Raw genomic sequence first — 16,845 nt, forward strand, 5'->3', positions numbered from 1 at the left:
ATAATGGACATATCAAAACTACATCACTACCTCTGGTTTTCTCCTTAGATGTACGCTCATGATTATGATGTTATTTACTTTGGTTACACAATACCAAAAGTCCATACGTGCCAACAACATCATATACAAATTTTTCATCTCTTATAAAAAAGGAAAAAGTCTATTTTACTCCCCTCACCTATTTACTTTGTCCACTTAACCCCCTAAGCAAAATTTAGGCTCACTTTACTCCCCAAACTATTTCATTTGGTCTAATCTACCCCCTAATTAGATTTCTCTTTTCTGTTTCTTCGCGTACAAATTGAATTTTAATTTCAGATTTTGTCAGTTCACTTATAACATGATGCTCCATGTTACAAAAATATATTAGAATTTTTTCATAACTACTTTTCGTACAATTTTGTATATCTAAGATTAATTTCGTATTAAATATTCCTAACCTATGAAAATAACCATGAAAATTCTTAGTATAATTCTCTAACATGGGGCATCATGTTTTGTATATGCTCACAAAATTTGAACTCAAAATTCAACTCATACACGAAGAACAAAAAAGAGAAATCTAATTAGGGGGTAGATTGGACCAAATGAAATAGTTTAGGAGAGTAAAGTGAGCCAAAACTTTGTTCAGGGTTAAGCGGACAAAGTGGATAGGTAAGGGGAGTAAAATGGATTTTTTCCAAAAAAAATTGACGATGATCATAATTTCAAATTTGGTTCTTGCATTAGCCCATCCTTTTCATTTGTGTGTATATATAATAAAAGATGCTTTCTTGAAACATGAAATTTCTCTGACTTCATCCTTTTTTATTAAATTCATGAAATCACTTTTCTTTTACATAAGATTTCAAAGAACTACATTGTGATAAACCTCTAATTCTTTGAATTATGCAAGACCAACTGGCCTTGAACCCCCCACGCAAAACTCGAATGCATACTACTTTCCTGAAGAAAGTTTATGAATTCCCTTTTTTATTTTTGTGAACTTTACTTATGTCTTTTCCTACAGCCCGTACTTTCAGTTGTTCTTGAAAATAGGTGGTCTTGCAAGGGCTTCACTGCATTTAAAAAATAGAATCACACTGCTTCATAAATCCTACATAAGACTGCCGACCTAATCCATTCTGCCAGTGCCTCCGTCGCATCGTACACCACCATTTCTGTACAGGCGCTCTCCCACAAGCTTCGTCCACCTCCCCAATTCCAATCGAGCGCGCGCCGGCCGGCTGTCTGCCAAGAACGAAGACATGGACCGCACCTACAAGGGCGGCATCAAGGCGTACTGGAAGCGCCGGGGCTACTACCGCGTCGACGCCGCCGCCGCGCAGCGCCGCCCACCGCTCCCCACCGCGGAGCTCGGAGGTGGTGTCGCCCAGCCGCCGCCGGGAGGGAGGCTCCGCCCGGCGCCGCCGCCGCGGGTGGCGCGTGCGCCGGGGCCAGCTCGGGCGTCGCTGCTCCGCGCGCTCTCGCCGCGCCGGTGGCTCGTGCGGCTCCGGGACGCGTACGTATCGGCCATGCTGCGGCTGGCCTCCTCCCCGGCCGTCGGGTACGGCGCCGGCACACCCTACTGCGCCACGACGCCCCACGGGGCCACCTTCGGGCGGCCGCCGCAGCTCAAGGAGTACGACGAGAAGGTGCTGGTCGAGATCTACAGGTCCATACTCGCGCGCGGCGGGCCCCTTCCCCTCGCCGTCCCCGGCGACGGCGCCGGCGCGCCCGCCGCCGCCACCCTACGGCTGCCCACGGCTGTTTGAGCGGCAATGAAAGATGTATTCTTCTTGCTTACTTATCACAACTACTTCTACTACTGAGTGTATCTTTCGCGCGCGCCTCGAAAGCATTTCTTGTCAACTCCACATTACGGTTCCTCTGTTCTTCATCCACAATTCATAAAAGTGCCATGGATTCACATGCTTGGAATCGAAAACTGTGTGCCTGTTGTCTTGTGATCTACTAGTGCAAATGCAATTACAGTACCGTAAATATGTTTCGAATCACTGATGAAGAGCTAAAAATGCTCTGCTGAACTGATGGGAGTGGAGCAAAGGAAACCGGCCTCTAATTCTGCTGAACCGTACACCAATTCGATCAAGATAGTACTCTAAGACCTGATCTTGGCATAAATTTTGATGCTCCTGAAGTACTGTACTACGTGTAGCGGTGTAGTAGTAATTGGTAAGAATATTTTCGTAGATTTACATGATGGCGCTTAATTGCCTAACTAGCACGTACTCTTCGTGCGACGGTCACACGGTAATAATATTTGATTTGTAAAAAAATACGGTACTCATGTTAAGTTATAGATAAACTAGCGGACACGTTCCATCTATCACGAGGAACAGACATAGGTGATAATTCTAGGATGTACTTTTACAGTGTGACATGGTGATATTTCTAGCTCGTACTAATGTACTTAAGTACCTCACGTTTACAGGATGTGTATAATTAGATATACAACGTTACTAGTATTGGAATCACTTAAGCCTCAATCGGAGGAAAAAGGGAATTTTTAGGATCCAATTTCTATAAGGCCCCGTTTGGGTCCGAGGAATTGGAATCTATTTAATGGAGTAGGCTAATTTATGTTGGAATGTGGCATTCCACAACTTTCCAAAGTTTAGATATAAGCCTATCTTAAATTCATGGGGTGGGAGATGGAAATTGATTCTATAGATTATGGTTATTAGAATGGAATTCAATTCTTATAGCACGCTCTTAGACTCGCTTCTCTATAGTAGAAGTGCAGCATACAAGTATCTCTCCCATATCACCAACTATAATATACAACTATATTCCACATACAATTATATTAGCTTAATTAATTTGTGTCTAAATTATGATTATTAGGATGGAATTCAATTCCAATGATCCAAACGGGGCCTAAGAAAAATTCAGGGGACGCTTGGATTTTTAGTCTGGAGTAAAATTTATATCACATCGAATATTTGGAGGTTAATTAGGAAGACTAAATATGAGCTAATTATAAAACTAATTACACAAATGGAGGCTAATTCACGAGACGAATCTATTAAGCCTAATTAATCCATCATTAGCACATATTTACTGTAGCATCACATTGTCAAATCATAGACTAATTAGATTTAATAGATTCATCTCGCAAATTAGTCTCCATCTGTGCAATTAGTTTTGTAATTAATCTATATTTAATACTCCTAATTAGTATCGAATTTTAGGAGTGACGAAAGAAACGAACACCCTCAGTCCATTGGAATAAAAGAAAATGGGACATCACAGCTGGCCCCCAACCCCAATCACCACCGGTTTGGGTGGTTCGGGAGTCCGGCGGATAAAGGTTGGCCGGACCTCGGCGGTGAATCTATTAAAAAACAAACAAAATCACCCTGCCCCGCCCCTTGCAGCTGGAGCCCCACCGCCCCTTCCGGTGCAACCGGAGGCCCGCTGCGCCGCTGCCGCCCTGCTTAGGAATGTGCTACGGCAAATGAATTTTGGAGGAAACAACCAGAGGTCCAACCTCGTTGTTTCTTTTGTTTCCTAGTTTCCTTTATTATGTCTTGATGGTCCTGGCTTTTCTTGCGTTTGCATCCAAAAAGCTTGTTTTTCAAACTTTCATATATGAAATTTTCATACGAAATTATATAAAGAATTGCTGAGTAAGCAAATGATGATTTTCCATAGATAAATATTATAATTTTCCCGCAAAAAGTTAATTATTTACATCTTAAAATCAAAAGTACAGAACTTACTGTGCTAAGAAAGTGTATGTTGTTAAATCGTTAATTGCATTAGCATTGTCTAAAGGTTGACACTAGCATATTCTTTGAAAATATCATATTTCGAATAGAAGTGTGGAGTTATTATGAAAGTACTTCTTCTATCCCAAATTAATATTCCTTTTGATTTTTCTAGATACGCTTCTACTATGTACGTAGATATACGTTACGTTTAGGTATAGTTAATTTAGGATAATTTTCATAATGAATGTAACTAGTGGCGTGTAGTGTATGTAGGTACGGTGATCGCCCTATTTGGCCAGCGTGGAAGAAATGTCAAATGAGAAGGAAGAGGCACAGGCCAAGTTGGACCAACTCAGCACTTAGAATTAGTTAGAGGACAAAGGCCCTCAGCCCGGCCAACGAATCGATTACATTCTGGCCTGTTTGCCTCCTCGATATACTACGATGCCTTTGTGCGTCGTAAGTCGTCACACGCTCAGCCGCTGCTGAGTCCGACCTCCTGTCCTCGTCTGCATTACTATTAGAGCGAGCAATGATCAAAGCTTAATATAAAAAGTTTGATAGATTGAAGGAATCTAAACCTATATTTTGGATCGAGGAGGGCGTACTTTGCAGTTAGCATGCACAAATTGCATATTATGCCATGTTTCATACCCAAGCCTAAATTGTGCCTCCCTGCACTTAAGTTAGTTCTCAAAATTCTCAGCAGATGGAGCCTGTCCGTAATACCGGCGAACAACTGATAAAATATGAAGGAAGTTTTCAATCGAACTGCAGCAGTCCTCCAAGAGTCCCAAGTCCAAATAAAGAGATCTCAATATAAGTCCACATGATAACAAGCAACGTCCTCACAATGTGGGGGAAATAACCATCACAAGTCCACGATAAAAGAAAGCACCAAGCAAAGCTAGCTAGCAAACTGATGAGATGAGTCCACGACAGATAAAAAAAGGGCACCGACCCTGCCCTTTAGGCCTCGTTGATTGAAGTGGAACGGGCTTCATTCCCTACCAATCCCCTTCTATCCAAACAAGCCCTCAGGGTTTTGTTCCACTTCCACGCTATGGCCGCCGTCGTCACAGCCACCCCACCATGCTAACCAGTTTTGCGCCAAGGGATTCCGCAGAAGTCCCACGAAACATCGGTGATGTCGTCGATCTACAATGACCATATACCAGACACCACAATTATTTCCTGAATGAATCGAGTAGCCAATGCGATATCGTTTATCAAGAACGTTCATCGCTTAGTATTACCTTCCAGTATTGTTCACGGATGCTACTACTGCCAGGCGGACTCGAGGAGCCAGCAGCAGCTGTTCTTGGTTCGGCGGCTTGCACTTGTCCCTCTTCTGCTTTGGCGGCCATCTCCGCAGCTGCACCTCGTTCGGCGGCTCGCCCTTGTCCCTCTTCACCTTCGGCAGCCATCTGCAGGTGTTCCATGCGTATCTCAGCCTCTTCGTACCTCATATTGGCCTCATGAACCGAGCTCTCTACGCAGGACAAGACAATGTCACAGTCACGGAATGCAGTTCGTCAAGCATTTTCTACTGTTACTAAAAATTAAGCAAGAGGAATTAAAGGCTCGATGAATCAGGTACATACCTCCGGTGATGCTCACAGTTTGAGACGCTTGCGTGACGTCGTTCCTTACGAGCATGAGATTGTAGCCGCCCGAAGCCGCCGCCGCGGCAGCCCGCTGCGCCATCGTCGCATCACGTCCTGCAACTTGTTTCTTGAAAAGCTCCCGCCGCGTCGCAACGGCGGTGGCGTCCAGGGGATGCTGGATTGGCTGCGCCATGGGAAGAAAGCCCGGGTGTGGATAATGAAGAAGCAAGCTTGTTGGAGCAGCGTTGCTGCTGCTGCTGAAACAATAATCTGGTGGTGTCTGCAGTAGATGCTGGTGGCCATGCCCTATCTGTAGCCGAGACATGGTGAGAGCCGCGAAGGGTGCTTGCGGAGGAGGAAGCGGGTGCAGAGACGACGGCGCTGGAGCTTGAGCAGGAGGATGCAGAGAGGGCACAGGCGTTGGGGTTGGAGAGGAAGCGTCTGCATGAAGGGGTGGTCGTTGATGTACTTTGCCTGGCATGCGCTGCTCCTCCCGTTTCAGACTCAATCGATGCTTCTGCAACGGGTGACCAAATGTTAGAAAAAAAAATACTGCAGTTCCTAGTTGATTTTTTTTCCTTGGTCTGTCAAAGAGGCCGGCTTGTAATTGTAATCACCTGAAGGTGGCTTGCAACATTCTCTCTGGTTATCCCATCAACATTCATCAAGGCCAATATTTTCTTCGGCGCAGCATCTATATATAAGCGTCGGAGGAAAATAGCTTGTTAATCTTTAATTAGAGTCCTAACCCATTACTACCGATAGCTTACTGGAATAAGCTAGGGAGACGAGATCACGAGAGACGATACTGTGCTATACCTTCCCCGAGGGCATTGTATGCTTTCAGAAATATGTTGTGCAGTTCGGGAGTCCAAATGACCCTCGGCTTCCCGCGGTGCAGTTGCTGCTGCTGCTGCTGGCCCTCGCCGGCCAGTTGCCGTCGTTGCTGGCCGGCGCCGCCGTTGCCATCGCCGGCGCTGGGCAACGAGGAAGAAGTTGCGGTCTCGGCAGCCGAGTGGGATGACCCGGACTTCTTCCGCTTCCTGGGCTTCTTGTTCCGCTCAGCCTCCATGCATATGGTAGAGCTGCCGCCGTTGACGACGCCACCGTTCGCCTCCGGTGCCATGGCTGCTGACACGTCAAGTACTGTCATGAATGGTCATTGAAAGATAAGTTGGGAACATAGTAATCAAATCAAAGAGAGCGAATCACCTGGCAAACCGGGAAGGAGATCGAGATTAGATGGCTGCTGGCGCGCGGATGTTGCCGTCTCGCACAGCAAGGTGCATGCGTGAGGTACGTTCCGTACAGCCGTACCGTACGGTACGGATCGAAGGTTATGTAGCACGGCGGGTGGCGAGTCGGTTAGGGCCTACTATCTCGATCTCGCTGCTTTGGAATGGGACGGTTGACAGCTGGAGCGGTTCCTCAGATTATCTGTAACGGAATATTCGGACCGGAAAATGGCAGAAACTCTCCGAACCCCCCTACCGCCGTTGATAAAAAAAAAAACCGTGGAGCTGGAAAACCGTAGAAAACCAGCTGGCATGTTCACGTAGTCACGTACGCACAAAAATCATCCGCTCACCTCGCGTGCTAGCAGCAGCAGCAAACGGCAAGTGTGCAGTAGTTCGGTTTCTGATTCTTTTTTTCCTTCCTGACCATGTGTGCAGTTGAAGCACACCGAGCAAGAGGTTTGCACACAACCAATCGCTTTCAAGTAACAGTTTTAAACAAAAACTCTTAAAAAGCGAACTAAGTAAAGGTGCAACAACTAATTAAGTGCTAATCCTCTTAAAAGACGACCACCCGTACTTGGCGAAGATCTCCATAGCCATGGTCTCCAGGGTGCGGCAAGCCTACTTTAGTAGTAGTTTGTTGTGCTTCTTTCCAGCAAGTGGAAGTTTATGGAGTGTATCGAGAAGTATGGAGTGTATTGAGAAGAAGTAACACATTCGTACCAGTATACGTGCCATTAGTAAGAATAGTTATTTACATAAAGTAAACATCAATGAATGATGTTACTACCAGTGGAAGTTCCAAACATACCGACATGAGCTTGGTATGCACTTGCTAAACTTTTCTGATTAGCTCCATCATTCGCTACATAACACAAAGTTCAAACTTGCTTCGCTTGCATCCATGGTCTTGGATAGAATCAGGAGTATTTCTTTTAGAGATATATATTGGTAGGATAAGCAATTTCGTCCTCCCAAGGTTCAATTTAGTTCCTCAACTATCAAAGCCAATCCTTCAATTTTTCTTTTCACTTCAATATCGTCCCTCATCCTATGTGGCATACCATGTGCTGCGCTCGCTCCACGTCAGCGGAGAGTCCTCTAAGATGAATAAGCACATGCGATAATTGACCCCGTCTAGCCCCACATTTCTTCTCCATTAGGCTATGCAGCCTCACAAGGCATCAGATTTCAGTTTACATATTTCTTTCCAGGCCCTGTATTAATTAAGCATAAGACATGTTAGTTTTTCGCTCTTTCAAGAAATTATTGGTCGTCTCTCCTTGGTACAGGATTGGTTGGAAGCAGATGCACAATAGAATACCAACCAAATGTACTGCATATATAGACACCATGAAACCCTATTGACTCTTCGTTGATGTGCGTGTGGCATGACAATATGGCACTCAAAGAGGACAAAACTGAGCCCGCAAAAAAGTACGAGGACTGAAAGAGCCGCTTTGATAGTCGATTAGCTCAGGATGTATATGTCATATAGCGCATGTGATGGAGCCATGTAAGCAAATTTGTGTACGTGGAAGGAAAATGTCATTTTCTTTTACGTATGTATATTATTATTTTGCAGATTTCACATAGTCGAGGCCTAATCTAGTAATCTCTATGCTAAAAATGACACCATTATTTCTCAGCGTGCCATGGAAACCGATTGGCATAATGCAAACATTTTAGACGACATTTTGTGAAATAATCATTTCTGAATTCGATCTCTTAACAGAGCAGACAGTGTGTTGTAGCTATCACATATGACTTTTTTAATTTTTATGTAGATATCTGCAATATCTCATTGAGCTAAACATTTCAGGTCTTTGTTTAGGCAAGGAAAACAACAATACGTGCAATATAGATAAATAAAATGAGCACACCACAGGACATTACGTTTTTTAAAAAAAAATCACCAACCAAGGGCTAGCAAACTGAGGTCCTGTCCATGAAGGGCTTAATTATACCCTGTTTATGAGATCTTCTTAAGATACCAGCTAGAGTACCAATCGCTGTCGGCAATTCTAGGCCTCAAACACAGTACTAGTTGACATGAAGCTCAAACTCCCTACATTATGGGCCTATATATTGTTCCTTAATCTCTTTTAGCGTGGAAATCCCCGTCGGCACGATGCTAATCTCGGTCGTAATCCGAATAAATCCCATGAAGGTCGATCGCCACTCTGCAATAACCATGCACCACACATCAGAAGTGTTCCTGACTGAATCTGTAGCCAACGTGATGGCATTTTTGAAGGGCGGAGTTCATCGCTTATTACCCCCCAGTATCGTTCAATGATGCTGCCAGGCGGGCTCAAGGAGGCAGCACCAGCTGCTTCTGGTTCTGCAGCTCGCCGTTGCCCCTTTTCATCTTTGGCGACCACTAGCGCCTGCGCCATTCGTGTCTCCGGCTCTTCAAGTCTCATCATGTTGGCCTTAGGAAATGCTTGTAGGACGAGATAATGGGAGCACAGATCACAGAAGTGCTTGTGCTGGTGCAGATATAATGTGGTGCTGGAAAATAACAGAATATGCGAACGATCAATCAGGCACGTACCTCGGAGCATGCTCACCGGAGGGCCGTTCTCCGCGGCGCTCGCCGGCACCGGAGCGCCTGCCGCCTGCTCGACGCCCACGAGCGTTGGACCGTGCTGTGAAGCGGGGGCGACGGCGGCCTGTTGCTGCATCATACTCGGAGTCTTTTCCTCCGTGATAGTCACCGCGCCGACCTGGTGGAGTAGTGGCGGCGGCGGAAAGCAATGCTGGTGCTGCACCGGCGGTAATAAGAGAAGTTGCAGTTGCTGGTGATGCAAGTTTGCTGCAGCAACGGCGTGGTCGCTGCTGTGGCCATTCGGCGGTTGGCACATCGTGTCGGGAGTTTCCAAGGGTGATTGCGGAGAAGGCGGCACGGAGGGCGGAATTGCTGGCGGAGGAGCAGTCGCCGTCGCCGGCGGAGAGGGCGAAGCGGCATCAAGGGGTGTGTGGTGCACAACCATCACGGTGGTAGCATCACCTCTGTTACCACTGGTTTCTTCATCCTTCCGTTTTGACAGACTCCCCCGATATTTCTGCGATTCGTGAGCAGTAGTTGTCAGCTAAATGGGCTCGATCAGCTGCTAATCTCTACTTCAATTTCCAGTTTAGCACTATAGCTTGCGAAAGAGGACGGCTTGTGTGGAATCACCTGTAGGTGGCTGGCAACTTGCGCTCTAGTTATTCCATTGATCTTCATCCGCCGCAGTATTTTCATCGGCACGGCATCTATAACCATTGAGAGAGAGGTTGCATGCATCCATTAAGTTCTATAAATAAATTATAAATTTCTGATTATGGACATTATTGTTAAATACCTTTTACCCCAAGTTCGTTGCATGCTCTCACGAACTTGCCGTGCAGCTTAGGACTCCACACGAGCCTATCCTTCTTGTTGGCCTCTTGCTTCGGATCTCTGCCGCCGTCACCGTCGGGTGCAGTGCAGCCGCCGGGCACGGTGGCGCCGCTCGACTGCTCATCTGATGACTCGGATTTCTTCCGCTTCTTGGGCTTCTTCGGCGTCACGGCCTGCTGCGGGGGATGGGATTCGACCACCGTCGTCGTCCCGGTCTCCGTGGAAGCGGCGCCATTGCCGTTGTTGCCGCCGCCATCCGCCATCCCCTGCTGCGGTGGAGCCGTGCGCATGATACACATCAGGGTTTATATAGCAATGCAAGGTGCCACTATATCTCTAACGCCAGGAACTCAAATTCCGTTACAGATAGACGACCCGCCTAAACAAGCCTGGCACGAGCTGTACATAAATTACTCCGGGCATATTGTTAAGGTAGTTACCCATTTTATTATAAAGATGTGCTTCGGAGTCGCTGGGATAATAATGATAGAATTTGCGACCATTAAATAGCTGACTTTGGACATAACAATTATGGAAACTAACTAGTTTAGATCCCACATGAACCGGGAAATAATTATATAGGAGTACCTACATAAAGAGCCCATGTAAAATAAAAACAATAAATAGCTAAATTTGGAATTTAAAATTATACAAAATTGCTGTGTTAATTTCCATAAATATAGAGTTAATGAAAAGTACAATAACAATTACTACTTTTTAAGAGTAGAGATTAAATTATAAAAATGTCAACGTTTGGTTTAAAAGATTTAACTAAAACTGGGATTAAGATAAAAAGGTAAATACTATGTAATAATATACTAATAAGTTTAATTTGCTCTTGATACCGTCTCATACTACGGGATACGGAAAAAATGTTATCTGCTACCCCACCGGTGGACTTCGCAGGCGTGTGGATGGGATGCGATCTTGACTCGTCTGCGGTCCCTCAACGATCTTGCAAATAAAGCAGCGGTCACCGGATAGCAGCCGAAATTCGCTGTGTCTGGAGCATCAGGACAGTACACTATCTGTCACTCATTTTCTTGCCTTTTTCTGCTTACCCAACTTAACTGGGGATTATATTTGCCTCTCCTACCTTTGGCCGGCGACTGCTCAGGTCGCCGCGGCGTCGCATCAGACGAACGTCTTGTGCTCCTTCCCCGCGGCGCGCGCGTGCGTTTTCTTTTTACCACGATTCTTTCCTGCAACAATCAATTGATCTGAGCTTGCGAAGTAAGTCTGCGCTTCCTCCGTGGTCACTGACCTATCGATGTACCCGGCCGGCGCCAGAAAGAGCCTCCCGTCCGGTTCAAGTCAAGCACGCTCCCTCTCTTGCTCGCACCTGCCGAGAAGCAGCCCCCGGTCGACGTCGCTGTCGGCGCGGCACTACAAGTAGGCGCGCGCGCACCCCCTGCTCACTGCAACCCGGTCAAAGACCAAGACGAGAACCCAGCAGCTTCAGTTGGCTCCAAGCTAGATACAGATTGCGAGAGAGAAATCATCAGCAGGCCGAGAGACTAGCAGCCATGGCGAACCTGTTCCTGAAGCAGGCGAAGCAGTACGTGGCGACGCGGCCGTCCTACCCGCCGGAGCTCTTCGACTTCATCGCCTCCAAGACGCCCCGCCGCGACCTCGCCTGGGACGTCGGCACCGGCAACGGACAGGCCGCAGCATCGGTCGGTCCTCTGATGCTTCTGCTCTCTTGTTTTTTTTTCCCCATTGAAAAAGGAAAGAGATACTGATTGAGCGGTGGGCTTTGTTTGGCACGTGCCAAAGTCTCCAGTCTCGTTTTCTTCTGTCTCGACCACTGACCTGCTCTCACCGTGATCCGTGACCGTGCGTGCAGCTCGCGAAGCTGTACAAGGCCGTGGTGGGCACGGACACGAGCGCGCAGCAGCTCGCTTTCGCGGCGCCCCTCCCCAACGTGCGCTACGTCCACACCGCGCCGGACCTGCCGCTCGACGGGATCCACGCCGCCGTCGCGGGGCCGGGCACCGCCGACCTCATCACCGTCGCGCAGGCCTTCCACTGGCTCGACCTCCCGCGCTTCTACGCGCAGGCCCGCTCCGTGCTGCGCCCGGAGCAGGGCGTCCTCGCCGCCTGGTGCTACACGGAGCCACGCGTCAGCGCCGCCGTCGACGCCGTGTTCTGGCGCCTCTACCGCGGCTCGCAGCCGTACTGGGCGCCCAACCGCCGGATGGTCGACGACGAGTACCGCGGCGCCGACTTCCCCTTCGACCCCGTCGACGGCGAGGCCCACACGGGGCCCTTCGAGTTCTCCACGGAGCGGGCCATGGACCTGGATGGCTACCTCACCTACATCACGTCCTGGTCGGCGTACCAGACGGCCAAGGAGAAGGGCGTCGAGCTGCTCGACGAGGCGACGGTGCAGGAGTTCGCGGCGGCGTGGGGCGGCGATGGGAAGGAGGTGAAGGCGGTGACGTACCCAATCTTCCTCAGGATTGGCAAGGTGAGGGCCGAATGATGCACGAAACAAGTTGACGACGGGTGCGAGACGACAGACGACTACTCGGAATATATTTGTGCTGATAACCTTTCTGTAGAAGGATTTGTTTTGTATTGACTGTACTACAATTTTTTTTGGTTCGGAATGTATTAAAATAATAAAAATGCAGTCAGTGTTGAATAAATTGTAATGCAGTTTTGAATTCATTTTTTTTTGAAATCGAATTCAATTTATTATTCTGTGTATTAATGATTGTTGTTTCAGAGTGTAAACTTCAACGCGTGTAGTGCGACCACAGAGGTTCGACGCGGCCGCCGGCCTTTCCTCCGGCCTCATCTGACCCGCTTTTTGCGGCCATGGACGCACACGCGCGTCGCATGCAGGAGCAGCTGAGGATATATTGGACCAGAGGATATACCGCACGGCCAGGGCTACGTACGTGCAGGATGGTAAATGATCGGGCTCATCAAGGGTTGAGCTGAAACAGGAGCGGAGTCAGAACTGCAGTCGGATTCGGGCTGGACTAAGGCAAATTGATTTTACAATGAGATAATAGGCTGATTTGATGTTATATGGGTCGATTTATACTGCATAAAATGTGGAAATACATGCAATTTTATGGGCTCGCCCTGGGCTGCAGCCCGAGCAGCCCGGGGCCTGAATCCGCCCCTGAGCTGAAATACCATACGGTAATGCTATAATATGGGTATCCGGACAAGAGCAAAAATATCGGACAGACGTTGACGGACCCGAAACTTCTTTCCGATACAATTAACAACGAGTTCACGTCCAGTCGTTCTTATCCCTGCTCGTTGACTCCCACCCATTCCAACATAGCCACCAAGCAACCAAATCCCCTCTTCTTTCTCCTTGCTTGCTAAGCGCTGCAACCTGCAAGACTGCAGCCAATGGAGCTCGAGCTTCAACCACTCATTTATCTCTCATGGCTCTCTCCCTTGCTTCCAATCCAGATGAGCTCTTACCTGAGCTGCGGTGGTGTGCCCCCTCTGCACACGACCCTATCCAAGCAAGGTCGCCGATGGTGATGATGAGATCCCCATGCGGGACGGAGTTCTAGCTCGGCAATGGAGGCGGCCTATGCGATCTGCGGCGTGCGCTGCTCCCCCACGGCCAAGGGCGAGCTGCGCCAGCCGCCGCCATCCTCCTCCTCCCCACCGTTTCCTAGCGTCGGATCCCGCTGTGCAGCGCTCCTCCTGCCAGAATTTGTTGCATGCTGCAAGCATATGTTTCAAGTGTTTCAGATGTTTCAGAAGAATGTTACAAGTGTTTCATGTGGATGTTGCAAATAGATCTAGATGTTTCACACACATGTTGTAAATATTTTATCTGGATGTTGCGTTTTCAATGAGAGATTTGAATGTTCCATGCAACACGAAACAAATGTTGCGGTGAATTTTTTTCCTCATCATCAACAGATGGCTAATAAATTTTTCAACATGTTTTTTGATGTCGCAAACGGTGATTTTCTATGTTGCAAATGTTTATTTTCTATGTTGCAGACGTTATTTTTTTATGTTGCGATGGATCAGGAAGTTTTCCCTTTGGACGTCCGGGCGCTAGCAACGTCGAATACTATATGATTTTAAGCTAAATATACATTGGGCTTAGTTGGATTGTGAAGGAAGCATGAGGGCCATGATCTATTACCACCCCTATCTAGGAGCAGTTACCTACTGCAACCGCATGCATTTGAGCATGATGTGTTTCGCAAGCACTAAAAATGGAACATATTTTATACCACTTTCCAGAACTAAAGTGGTTTGCAAAAAAAAATAGTGGAGATACTGTGACACAGGCACAGATTTAAAAAAATATAATAAAAATATGAACATATCAGAATCTATTATTATTTATGATATTAAATACATACTTGATAAATGAATAAAGCTATTATTCAAATAGTAGGTTACAGCGGTGCTATAGCGGTTTTCGCTATTTTCTGCTATGATTGTGTTGTACTAAATAGTAGGCTACAACGGAGATTTGACGGCTGAACAGAACTCTCCGCAAAATGCACATCCCGCTATTTAGAACATTAACGAATGACCAAATAAACTAACATTTAATTGTAATTTGCATACTGCTTACCTACTTCCTTCAAAATGTCCAACTTGCATGTTTAGGCTCAGCTTCACTTCCTATTGTTGATGAAGATTTGATAGACATGGATTAACCATTTGGCATTAGTTAGGCATTTTTTATATTACTTTAAGTTTTGTTGAAGTTTATTTTATGATTAGATCTCGAATTGATATGTACTCTAGTTCATGCGATTTTAAGCATTTATGTGGGCTGTGGCTATTGTGTCTATCGACATGTGGGTTTTTGGATGGGTTAAGTGCTTTGATAAATGATTCTAGGCGTGAAAATCCACCAGCTCCGCCAATGCCATGCATCGGTCTGTCCGACTTGGCTCCATGTGCGATTGGAGCAACAAATAAAACGGTTTCTTTTGTTTCAATCCATTGCAAATTTGCAATGGATGGTACACGTGCGATCAACTTGCATGTTTAGGTTCAGCTTCACTTTCTATTGTTGATCTTTTGTTTCAATCCACTACCAGATCGATCCACGCATGCATACACGTGCGAAAATGGTCCAAGCCTCACCACGACGACGTGTGGGGACCTTCTTTGACTTCTTCCAACCAGGCTGCAAATTGTTACAAAAAAAAAATGTTGCAAAGAGGCCCAGCTTTACCCGTCTCCCAAACAACCGGGCTTGTTTCATGGGCCGCCTGCCGCCCTGTGGTGCTGGGCCATACAATTATACAAACCTATTCCGTGCCTGACACCGCCCACACAGGCGAAGGCAAATCTTAGCCAGGCACGTCTGCAGCCCGATGCTCCGATAGTTGTTTTTTTAAGTTTCCCATCTGAGTTATAGCATCTGTTCATATACGCACGCACAATAACCCTACACACGCACACCCCACACACACCACTCGTGCACAACTAAACCTACAACTACACTCAGATCAGCAAACCGTGCCCTTCGAGAGACTACCGAAACTCCGGTGAGACATGCAAATTGTGATTCCTCGGAATCGAACTTGAACGGACTGCCCGACCATCGTCTGAGCCAACCACCCAAGCAAGCGGTCGGTCTTCTTTGATGGTTGTTGTGCAAGAAAGGGAAAAGAAAAAAAAAAGGAGGAGAGAGAAGAGTAGTGGCACCGGCGACATCTTCCTCCAACTCCAAGCCTTCTCCAAGAGTAGGAACAGGAGACGTCCAGGGTCAGCATCAAGTGAGCCATGGGGTTCTCCGCAAAATTATCTGCATGCGATTTCCCACGAAATCCACTTAAAAATAAAAAATTCTCTTTTTTATTGAAATATTTTATAGTACATGGTCCGGATTTAAGAAAACAAACACGGATAGGATGATGTAGCTCGAGGGCATGTTTGGATCGTAGTTTGATTTTTTTAATAAACTTACAGATTTTATGTAAAATTACCTGCATGCTTGGCTAGCTTTTGACAGACGGATCGGCCACGATCAATCGACTGAAAAAAGGGCAACGTGTCATGCGTGGTTAGCCGTGACTTATGTGAACGAATTCTCGAGTTCTCGCACCATCGCGCATTGGTTCCCTACATTTTCCGTTCAAGGTTTGATCTAGCCTTGTGTGTGATGGGCTATAATTGCTAGGATTTGTCCTTCGTAGCACGAAGTTTGGAAAATGACTTAATATATTTTTCAGCCACGTTCTGTGTGCTTATAGGACTGCAAGTATAATTAAATGAGGTGATTCATTACGAGTTCATCCCATAAATTGTCTTGGGATGCCTCTGTTTCTCATATTTATATTTTATACATTAACTCGTGAGAGATGGAGTGACGATGCATCAATCTATTTTATTTATTATACCAACCAAATAAAAAGTAAGAAGTGATCCATTTCTCAAACCAAATACCTCTGCGTGGAATTCCAGACTGTATGTCTAGGATGCGCACATGCTGTACATGTGGATTCGTTACGCGCTAGTGCGAGTTTAGATGCTTAATCTTATGCTTAAGAGCTAGGCTTAAAATAAACAAGTGTTGTTCTTCCGATGAACAGGTGGGTTTAGTTAATCCAGGTCTTCATCTGCTGGCCACCATGTGCAGAGCACATCAGAGTGATTCCTGCTGCGTTGTCAATATACTCCCTCCTCCGTTTTTAAATATACGATGCCGTTGACTTTTCCCATTTATTTGACTATTTATCTTTTCTACAAATATTTTTACAAATAGATAAATTTAAATCTAAAGTACATTTGATAATAGATATAATGATACACATTTTACTTTATTTAACTGACTCGTTCAATAGATATTGATGGTCAAAATTGGAGTAAAGAACGGAGGAAGCAGTTGACAATTCGTTCAAGAAATAACAAGTTGTTTTCCGATGTCCATGTATGCA

The 16,845-nt window shown here is 46.3% G+C and overlaps 2 protein-coding genes and 1 pseudogene across 6 annotated transcripts; 2 read left to right on the plus strand and 1 right to left on the minus strand.

Annotated features, from left to right (window-relative positions):
- Positions 1–1,116: 1,116 nt before the first annotated feature.
- On the plus strand, positions 1,117–1,949 carry LOC101785523 (annotated as a pseudogene).
- A 6,486-nt stretch (positions 1,950–8,435) lies between these two features.
- On the minus strand, positions 8,436–11,336 carry LOC101786344 (probable transcription factor GLK2). Of its 5 annotated transcripts, none has more exons than XR_002677960.1 (7): positions 11,046–11,222; positions 10,841–10,952; positions 9,912–10,218; positions 9,746–9,822; positions 9,119–9,629; positions 8,841–8,996; positions 8,436–8,744 (listed from the first exon to the last, which is right to left on the minus strand). XR_002677960.1 is itself a non-coding variant. In XM_022827207.1 (7 exons), exons 4-7 carry the CDS (start codon positions 10,210–10,212, stop codon positions 8,667–8,669), a joined length of 1,245 nt encoding a protein of 414 aa, XP_022682942.1. In that variant the 5' UTR covers positions 10,213–10,218; positions 10,841–10,952; positions 11,046–11,151; positions 11,214–11,336; the 3' UTR covers positions 8,436–8,666. The 5 variants fall into 5 exon arrangements, 4 of the variants coding, with proteins under 4 accessions (XP_022682942.1, XP_022682944.1, XP_022682943.1 ...); XM_022827207.1 differs by having other exon boundaries at positions 8,841–9,629; positions 11,046–11,151; positions 11,214–11,336; XM_022827209.1 differs by having other exon boundaries at positions 8,841–9,007.
- Positions 11,337–11,383: 47 nt separating this feature from the next.
- LOC101785935 (putative methyltransferase DDB_G0268948) lies at positions 11,384–12,622 on the plus strand. Its single transcript, XM_004967475.3, has 2 exons — positions 11,384–11,625; positions 11,796–12,622. The coding sequence occupies exons 1-2, from the start codon at positions 11,476–11,478 to the stop codon at positions 12,432–12,434; spliced, it is 789 nt and encodes a 262-aa protein (XP_004967532.1). The 5' UTR covers positions 11,384–11,475; the 3' UTR covers positions 12,435–12,622.
- The last annotated feature ends 4,223 nt before the right edge of the window (positions 12,623–16,845 follow it).

Source organism: Setaria italica, chromosome V, assembly GCF_000263155.2.
Source record: "Setaria italica strain Yugu1 chromosome V, Setaria_italica_v2.0, whole genome shotgun sequence".
NCBI classification, from domain to species: Eukaryota; Viridiplantae; Streptophyta; class Magnoliopsida; order Poales; family Poaceae; genus Setaria; species Setaria italica.

Coding starts and splice junctions, on each gene's coding strand:
- LOC101785935 (XM_004967475.3), top strand. CDS start 11,476: ATGGCGAACCTGTTCCTGAAGCAGGCGAAGCAGTACGTGGCGACGCGG. Junction 11,626..11,795: donor ACGGACAGGCCGCAGCATCG/GTCGGTCCTCTG, acceptor CCGTGCGTGCAG/CTCGCGAAGCTGTACAAGGC.
- LOC101786344 (XM_022827207.1), bottom strand. CDS start 10,212: ATGGCGGATGGCGGCGGCAACAACGGCAATGGCGCCGCTTCCACGGAG. Junction 9,630..9,745: donor AAGTTGCCAGCCACCTACAG/GTGATTCCACAC, acceptor CACGAATCGCAG/AAATATCGGGGGAGTCTGTC. Junction 8,745..8,840: donor TCATTGAACGATACTGGGGG/GTAATAAGCGAT, acceptor TGGTTATTGCAG/AGTGGCGATCGACCTTCATG.